Raw genomic sequence first — 10,140 nt, forward strand, 5'->3', positions numbered from 1 at the left:
GCCACGTAAATCTTGGTTTTTTCTTTCTGCATTTATTTCTTTTACCGTTTGGTCGATTTTCTCTATTTTTCGTGCATCTTTGTTGGTAGCGCATGACGGACGATCAATCCGGTTCCCAACAAGTGGTATCAGAGCCTAAGGTTCGCACTACATCAGAGATGTCGAAGGTATCGTCTTCTATGTTTGAGGTGGAAAAATTTGACTGTAAAGGAAACTTCGATCTCTGGCAGAGAAGAGTGAAAGCCCTTCTGGTTCAACAGGGTCTTCATAAGGCGTTGCTCGGAAAATCGTCCGTCATGCGCTACCAACAAAAGGAAGGTCATCTATTTTTTTTTTTGGAAAAACTTCAAAAAACTCCCCTGTGGTTTCTTAATTTCTCACTTTGCCCCCCTGTGGTTTAAAATGTATCAATTTGACCCCCCTGTGGTTTTGTTTTTCTCTTTTTCTTATCAATTTCATTATTTTTTTTTCTTTAAATTAGTAATAAAGTTTAAATTAAAGGGTACTAAAGTGAATATTTGATAAATATAGATGGGTATCTGAAGTTTTTTGTATATAATTTAACGAAATATTAACGAAAAAGCTACCGAAAAGATAAAAACGAAACCACAGGGGGGCAAATTGATACACTTTAAACCGCAGGGGGGCAAAGTGAGAAACTACGAAACCACAGGGGGGGTTTTTGAAGTTTTCCCTTTTTTTCTTACCACCACCTACTGCCACAAAGGAAAAAGAGATAAAGCCTTCACTGACGAGTCTCCAATTACTATTACTTATTGCCAAGAAAGAGGCAAAGCTGCCATAGAGGACGCCTCCTCCATATCCAATTGAAGAGGAGGAGGTAGAGCTCCCATCATCGGAGAGAGATTCATCTACTTCTCTCCCACTATTGCTTGTTGCAAAAGAAATGGAAGAGCCTCCAACTAAAAACAGAGGGTGGTACTTCACTATTGGAAGGAGATTTATTTTCTTCTCCTGGTGTTTTAAAAGCCTACACTTTCAAATAAAGATGGAAAATCAGAGTTTTGACTAGCAGAGATGGAGCCTTCACTGATATAGATAAAACATCCTTTGCTGGTGGAGCCCGCTGAAGAAGAAAGATTCTTCAGCAACCATCTTACTGCCGGCAGAAAGGAGGTGGATATTCCTCTTTAAAGTTTGAGAACCAAATGTGGAATTTAGCCTATTAGTTTGGGACTTTTTCTAGCAAATATTCAAAAGTTTTAGATCTTCATATACTTTTTTGGTTTACTCAAAAAATTTTATATATTTGGTAGATAAGAAGAGCGATCAAATTTTTAGAATAGAATATTATATTCGACATTTAAGTTATTTTTTTTCAAAATAAAATAAATCATTTTGTAGGATAAATATACTATCTATTATCTATCTATTAACTTATATTAAACCCTATAATTTTGTCCACGTGGCATCATTTCCTTCAATTAGAAAACTGTGGGACCCACCTGTCATTATTTCTAACTCATTGCCGGTTGATTTTTCCGCTTTATATTAAATCGGTTTAATATTTCCCTAAATTAAAGGAATGTGGGCCCCACCTGTCATTGTTTCTTCTCTTTTTCCGCTGATGAATTCATTGATCTTCCCGATTTTACATTGAACCGTAGGTCCCCTTTAATGTTGATTGGGGCCCACTTTCTTCTAGAACCTTCACCGGTTGATCTTCCCACTTTACATTGAACCGGTTTAATATTTTCCTAAATTTAAGGAACGTGATCCCCACCTGTCATTGTTTCTTCTCTTTTTCCTATGATGAATCTATTGATCTTTCCGATTTTACATTGAACTGTGGGTCTCCTTTAATGTTGATTAGGGCCTGCTTTCTTCCACTTATTAGTTTTTACCTACTCATTTATTTTCAGTTCACTCATTGGAAGATAAACCGGCCACTAATTTCTTTCCACTGAATAGGTCTATCTTCTCATTGATCAAACAGGTTCGCGCATCCCTAGACCTCTGTTCGCCGCCCTAGAGTTGTTGCTCCGACTGGGTTCGATCCTCCTTCCGTCCTTGTCGTTTCAAATTGCGACGCATCATTCCCGTTTTCCTCTCTTGCCAAATGTACTCTATTCCAAATGTTTCACTTGGATCATGGTTGACTGGATTAGATGCCGTGCATATTGAAGATTGAAGATTATGCTGCCGCACACACTTGGATAGAATTCTTTATTTCCTCTTCTTTATCTTATATATCAACTTCCAATAATATTATTCTAGATATTCCAGAAAATATCGATAGTTTTATTTATCTATTTATGCTAATCATCATTGAACTCACAATTCTCTGAGCATTCCTAAAATCTGATTATTTACTTATCTATTCATTTTTTCGAAGCCGTGTCAGAATCAGTTCAATGGAAACCGGCTACTGGTATGTTTTTTTTTTTCATACTTATTTTGGTATTTTTTTTAAATTAGTTCACTTATATCTATTGCTTGGCTGTTTTAATTCCTAAATCCTAAAGTTAGTTATAATAATATTTACCCACCGTATCACGCAGGTTACTACACTAGTTTTACTAAATCATGGATAGCATGATCTTTAAATAAACACAAATAAAATTTCTTAGTTGGAATCATATCAAAGTTTCGGATGCAGTGTTTGGATTGGGGATAAGGGGAGGGATAACCCCTTATCCCCCTTTTATACCCAGAAGCAAATTTTTTTTCTAGAATAGTAGTTCTCTAGTACACGAAATAAGCTGGTATAACTATCCCACCAATATCTCTATTTTCTATATATAACTACCCACTATTTTTCTTATTCCATATTATCTATCCAAATGTTATTTTTTTCTTATCTCCGGGAACAACCCAATTTTCATCCAAACGTTATTTTGCTTATCCCCATACTTGTACCTATTCATATAATAGTTAGTTCTTATTTATACCCGAACCAAACAGTACCTCGAGCTAGTGTTTGGATTGGGTACAAGAGGGGGATAAGGGGGTTATCCCCTCTCTTGTACCCAAACACATTTTTGGGTGGGTGGGAACAAGTGTTCCCACCTACCCAGTTTGTACCGAGTATAGGTGGGAACAAGTGTTCCTACCTAGGGGCGGAACAACCCTCCCGGTACGAGAGAGAGAGAGAGAGAGAGAGATATAAATTTTTATTTTAAATTTAAATTTTAAAAATTCATAATTTATAATTTTAAAATTTAAATTTATAATTTTAAATTATAAAATTTAAAGTTTAAAATTTAAATTTGATATTTTTAAATTTTAATTTTTAAATATGATATTTTTAGTTTTTAAATTTTAAATTTGATATTTTATATCTTTCAAATTTAAATATTGTTTTAAATTTATAATTTGATATTTAAAATTAAAATTTTAAAAATTAAAATTTAAAATTTTAATTTAAAATTTTAAAATTTAAAAGTTAAAATTTTCAATCTAAAATTATAAGATTAAAAATTTAAATTTAAGTTAGAGGAATTTAAAAGTTTCTTAAATATATTAAATATGTTGAATGAAAACATTTACCAACATTACAAATTTTTTAAAAAGTAGTACAAAATTCCTCTAACTTAAATTTAAATTTTAAAAATTCATAATTTATAATTTTAAAATTTAAATTTATAATTTTAAATTATAAAATTTAAAGTTTAAAATTTAAATTTTATATTTTTAAATTTTAAATTTTAAATATGATATTTTTAGTTTTTAAATTTTAAATTTGATATTTTATATCTTTCAAATTTAAATATTGTTTTAAATTTATAATTTGATATTTAAAATTAAAATTTTAAAAATTAAAATTTAAAATTTTAATTTAAAATTTTAAAATTTAAAAGTTAAAATTTTCAATCTAAAATTTAAAATTTAAAAATATAATTTCAATTATAGGGGTAATATTATTATTTTCTATTTATAACTACTAACTATTCCTCTTATTCCCAAAAACTATCCAAACGCAATTTTTCTAGTTCCAGCTTATACTCACAATTTCACCCAAACAAAAAAATACTCTTGTTCCTACAAAAATCCATACTTGTACCTATCCCCGGTATAACTAGTTCCTACTAATTCCCGAACCAAACGGAGCCTTGGGTACCGTTTGGTTCGGGTATAAGCAAGAACTAGCTATTACAGGGATAGATACAAGTACGAGGATAAGAAAAATAGTGTTTGGATGAAAATTGGGTTGTTCCCGGAGATAAGAACAATTTTAGATAGTTTTATATAAAAAATGAAGGTGTTGGTGGGAATAACCGAGAACTACTATTCTCGAATAAAAAATTAGTATTTGGGTATAAAAGGGGATAAGGACCTGTTCCTATTCCTCTTCCCTACCTAAATGCTGAGGGAATAAGTTACGGGCATCCAAATAGAGCCTCTGTTTTGACAAATATCGAAAAAGTTAGGTGCTAAAGTGCAAAAAAACCGCTCCTCATTTATTCATTCTCATTCTCTTCCCTGCGTCAAGACCTCTAATAGGGTTTTTGCTCCCGTCGCTCTTCGCCGCCGCCACCACCCTCTCCGCCGTATCGTCCACCACCACCTCCGCCGCCATGGTAAGAGTCTCTCCGATCCCATACCTTCTCGTGCCCTAATTCGATCCCATACGATGTTACAATTGTGTTGTAGTTCAATCTTCAATGCTCTAATCTCCGATTCATCGTCGCATGCTTTGCTACGATCTCTCGATTTAGGGTTTTGTACTTGAAATCTAAACCTAGATCTCGTTTTATTTTAATGCAATTTGATGATCTTAGTCCGGGAGGAAGAAGACTCGGGAGCCCAAGGAGGAGAACGTGACGCTCGGTCCCGCGGTGCGAGAAGGAGAGCATGTGTTCGGTGTCGCTCACATCTATGCTTCGTTTAATGACACCTTCATTGTAATTTTCTCATCTCTTTTAGTTTTTTTTTTTTTAATTTGTTTTTTGGGCCTTCATGTAGGAAAGATTGGTTTTTTATGGGTAGTACTGAGTGCGAATGATGTTTGATGCAGCATGTCACTGATCTGTCGGGAAGAGAAACGCTTGTTCGCATTACTGGTATGTCAAATTTCTCCTTTATCTTTGTAATAATTTGTTATGTTGATGTAGTTACTTGGCAAAACAGATGAGCCGTGTACTGCACTGTTAAGATCCTACTTTAGAGGCCTTACTATCAGAATTTAGTTCATTGGATATTTTTTTGACTTTAAAAGACATATCAAAGATCATAAATTTTTGGTATCTCATGAATTGAGCTGTGTTCTTTATATACTGTTGATCTTTTATGCAATTTGATGTCTTGATTGCAGTTTTTCAAATCTTTTTTTTTTTTTTTTTTCTACATTTGCCTTTTAAATGTTGTAGATCTCATCTATTCAGTGTGGAGCACGCGACTTTAATAGATGTAGGCAATAATTTCTTAATATATGGGGTAGTAAACCATGGTGTAATAGACTGCTAGAGTCGACTAAAATGTATTTGATATGTTTCTATGTTAGTCTGTTCATCGATTTATTACTATTTAGTGAGGGTAGAAAATATATATTTTGGTGGGTGGTCAGATGTGTAATTTTTTTTTCCCTCAAAGTGAATAAAAGATTTCTAACCAGATTACTAAGCAAGATTACCCAAACGCTACAATATTTTTTTGATTCCTAGGAATATAAATAAGATATATTGTGAAACAAACACACTGTAATGACCCGACCTGCAAACAATAATAACTCGTTGGGCCCAAACCACTGGCCGAAAATGCTTAAGCCCAATTATTATTACCAGTATCCATGATACCCTATTTTCATCTGATGTGGGACTATTGGAGCGTCACAAACTCTTCCTGTTTAGGCTTTGATGTCCTCATCACACAGCTCAAGATCACCAGGCAATGTGAGACTTGTTTTGCTTGCCTTGTCATTCTGACCATGACATAGCCTGTCATTCTCATATTCTGGCTTAGCCTGTTATTTCGATCCTGGCTCAGCCGAGACACATCTCACAGTTCCGATTGGTGATTGGATTTGATACCATTATAATGACTCGACCCGCTAGCAATAATTACTCGTTGGACCCAAAGGCCCAAAATGTTTAAGCCCGGTTATTATTACTAGTGTCCATGATACCCTATTCCTATCTGATGTGGGACTATTGGGGTGTCACACACAACCTAAAGATCATGTCAAAGCACGTAATGAAATCCGGTTCTGGGTGGTGGAATTAACTAAAGATATGGGGAAAAAGTCTATGCCAAGACTTTTTTCGGGCCTCAAACATTGAGGTTTGGCCCGAATTGCGTGAACAGGACTGGGCTGGACCTGACTTGCCAAAAGCCTGGTTTGGGGTAGTTATGCTCCGATCTATGTGGGTTATTTGCTGATGTCATTGTGAAATGTCAAATTTACAGAGATAGAAGTAACTATATATCTTATTTATATTCATATCTTACATTTATCTTTTTATGTAGTGTTGATGCTTATTTGATTTTGCATATTGTTTAGATATTGCTCAGATCTATATCGGTTATATGCTGATGTCATTGCACAATGCCAAATTTGTGGAGCTGAAAATAACTAATTCTCTCATTTTTATTCATCTAACATTAATCATTATAAGTAGTATTGATTTTTATTGGTTTTTGTTTAGTGGCTACATTTGGTAATCATTCCTTATAATTCTATTATTGGTAGTAGTAGTTATTTTAATCTTTCCCTACAACGCAAACATTTTCATCTTTTTAACTTCGATGTTATTCTAAATGTTGTTTTCTTACAAAACTTTTCAAATTCAGACTCCAGTTTTTTCCGTTGTTCTTAATGTTGGTATCTGTTTTACCATGCATAATACCGTGCTGTGTTGCTGTAAAAGAGACATTCTAGCCGTAGTTTTTAACTTAGAATTGGAACTATTATGAATCAATCAGATGGACAAAGAAAAACTTTTCTTATTAAATTAGTTGTGCTTTTAAAGCTTAGAGCACTAAGGGATCTGATAAATTTCTTCCGTCTCATCTTTATTATAGTTGGTTGGTGTTTCTTTCCGGTTACTCTTAGATATTGAGTCACTGAGTCGTAGTATTATCTTTTCATCATGACAGGTGGTATGAAGGTCAAAGCCGATAGAGATGAGTCATCTCCTTATGCTGCCATGCTTGCAGCCCAAGATGTTTCCCAGCGATGCAAGGTTCAAACTACGTATTTGATCATTTGTTTTAAGGGTTTTTGCAAGGCAAAGGAAAAATTAGTGTTCACTTCTTTCGGACTTTGCAGTCTCAATTTTGCTCTTTCCAACTCACAACTTCGGTTGAAAATCTTCTTTTATGTGCTAAAATGCTTGTGAGTTGTGACCTACATTGTCATAGTGTTAACATGTGCACTAGAGTTCCAGCCTGGGGCATTTTAGTCAATGCAAGCATATTTGTCCTCAATATGCTAGAAAAGAAAAGAGGACTGATGTTGCAAATTAAAGAAGTAAACGGATTTTTTCTGTGAAAAATAACCATTAATGTGTTTGTGTCTGCAACAGGAGCTAGGAATTACTGCTCTTCATATTAAGCTGCGAGCTACTGGTGGGAACAAGACGAAGACCCCTGGTCCTGGTGCCCAATCCGCTCTTAGAGCCCTCGCTCGCTCTGGAATGAAAATCGGTCGTATAGGTACATAGGCATCTTTTCGTCTTTCATTTGTTTTCTTTTTTACTTTTTTTCTCTGAATTTCGTTTCATCTTTCTAATGGAAGTTCTCTACTTGTTATAATCGAAATACTCTATTTCTACTATTTAATTACTGGTATATAAGCTCAACATATGGTCTAGTGTCACTTATTGCTTTTGTTAAACTAAGTTACAGCAGGAAGCTATAACTTTTTCCCTGGGGTGTTGGCGTTCTATGGAGCCAGTTTACCTTAGCAGATTTTTTAATAAACTTCTCCTAACTATGCCCTGCAACAGCAGAAGTACAAGCCCAAATTAGAGCTTCTCCCTTCGAGGGCGTAGAAGCTCACTTCAGCTTTTCGCAACAACAAAAGCTGCTGAATTATTATAAATGCCTGTCTTCCAGTTTGCTTCCAAACTAGGGAAGCTGCTTCGAAAGTTTAAGAAAAACTTAAAACTTCGACAATCGCTAGCTTTTTCTCTCAAAAGTGATTGCTGCTCAATGTTTAATATCTCGACATAAGTGATTGAGTTTATATTTTACAGAGGATGTGACTCCGATCCCGACGGATAGCACCCGCAGAAAGGGTGGGAGAAGAGGGAGGAGGCTGTAATTTCCTTTATCTCATTCGCGAATCGACGAGCAAGAAGCCCCCGACATTATATTTATGCAGCTCTGTCAGTTGTTCGCAATAGCTTCTCCGTCTGTTATGGTGATTCGAACATCGATTATTGTTCTGCAGTTTCTCTCTAGGAATTTCAAGTGCTTCAGATAACAGAGGGATATCCTCATTCCACACTTTTTGAGTACTTGTTTTTCTGTGATTTTTCTGTGTTCGTAGGACCTTTTCTCTGACCATAATTTTGCAACTGTAATTTTGCTTTGAGATGTTTTATTAGATATTAGATTGTTATTTTCGTATAATTTGCTGTGAATGTTCAATTGATCTATGATGCACGCTATAGCCTGTTTTGATAGGCTGTAGCTTTTATACAAGTGTTTTTTTAATAGAGTTGTTCAAAGTACTTGTTATGATCCGATACTGCCAATTTGGACAGTTCGGGTCCGAAACGGATCCGCCGAACGAAAAGAGTTTTTTCTGGACGCTCAAAGCGTGACAAAGTCTATATATACATATCCAAGCAAGAGATATTAGCAACAAAACATTTGCAAGAGCTATACATAGATGCGAGAGAAATAAAGCTGACTGTTATATCACATTTACATTCTCACAATATGTCAACATGCATATGTCCTCTAGCATCTCATACATACACATATACATATCTATCTCAACTTACAAGTGTCATACAATGTGGATCATCATCCTTCACACTAAAGTATGAATTTATCAAAAAAACTCATAGGTTTTTCACATAACAACAATGCATGATGCTACGGTACTACTTTGAAGCAAAAATAAAACCGAGCCGAGCCGTATGCGGAGGGCACAAAGATGAAATACTTTAGCCGAGCCGTATGCGGAGGGTGCACAAAGATGAAATACTTTGTTTGTAGAATTGCCTCGTACTGCTTGCTGTTAGTCGTGTTTGTTTGCTGGCGAACTGAGATCCGAGTGTTGCTCGAGTAAGCAATTGCCTATTCGTCAAGCTCGTTGGCGTGCCCTAGTTTACCACGCGGAACCCTAAGTGTGTTTCGACGAATCCATCATACTGGAGCGAAGGTGGCGGATGATGAGATTGGCGTCCATACATGATGCGGTCGACGATTCCATCATAGTGTTGGGTGCTGCTCTCCTGGCTAGAGCGGAGGTGGTGGACGATGAGGTTGGCGTCCATGCATGATGTAGCCGGCGTCCATAGGTGGCGGTGGTAAAAGAAACCCTAGGGTTTTAATTATATTTTGTTTAGGGTTTTGGGCTTGGATTTAGATGGGGAGGGGGGGCGGGAGGAGAAGGCAAGGGTAAAAGGTCTCTCTCTCTCTGTCTATTATAAAATAGAATATTGATTGCTTTTTATTTGTCTATTATATTCCTATCATGAGATATGCAAATTCTTTTTGATGCAGTATTATATTTGTTTTTCGGTTTTAACACTATTGATACTCTTTTTTGGCGTCGGGAGTAAGAACTAATTTTTTTTTTTTTTTTAGAGTTAGGTAGCACGCTATCCGTTTCATTTATTTCATTTATAAATAAACTTAGCTGGAAATGTGAATCAACTAGGATTCGAACTTGGGTCTCGGATACCAACCATCAAATCCTTTGCCACTTAGTCTAGGGACGGTTAGTAATATGAACGAATTATTGGTTTTTATTAGTTTGGAGTCGGGAATATGAACTAATTGTTGGTTTATTAGCTTATAGATATTGGTGTTCTATTCAATGCATTGATTCTTTGCTGCAAGAGGTTGGCTATTAGCATGTTCAATAATTTCTTATGCTTTATAGATTGCTTTAAAACTCACAGCTTCTCTTCTCGAATTAGAAAAAGAATATTAATCAATAGATTTTTTTATATTATGTTTTACAAAAAGTATTTGACTCGATGCTAACCCTCATCACACCAA

At 35.2% G+C, this 10,140-nt stretch overlaps 1 protein-coding gene across 1 annotated transcript; it reads left to right on the forward strand.

The window, feature by feature from the left end:
• Positions 4,430 to 8,535, forward strand: LOC109725381 (40S ribosomal protein S14). Its single transcript, XM_020254539.1, has 6 exons — positions 4,430 to 4,541; positions 4,743 to 4,865; positions 4,979 to 5,024; positions 7,057 to 7,142; positions 7,485 to 7,614; positions 8,157 to 8,535. Exons 1-6 carry the CDS (start codon positions 4,539 to 4,541, stop codon positions 8,222 to 8,224), a joined length of 456 nt encoding a protein of 151 aa, XP_020110128.1. The 5' UTR covers positions 4,430 to 4,538; the 3' UTR covers positions 8,225 to 8,535.

Source organism: Ananas comosus, linkage group 20 (assembly GCF_001540865.1).
Source record: "Ananas comosus cultivar F153 linkage group 20, ASM154086v1, whole genome shotgun sequence".
NCBI lineage: Eukaryota > Viridiplantae > Streptophyta > Magnoliopsida > Poales > Bromeliaceae > Ananas > Ananas comosus.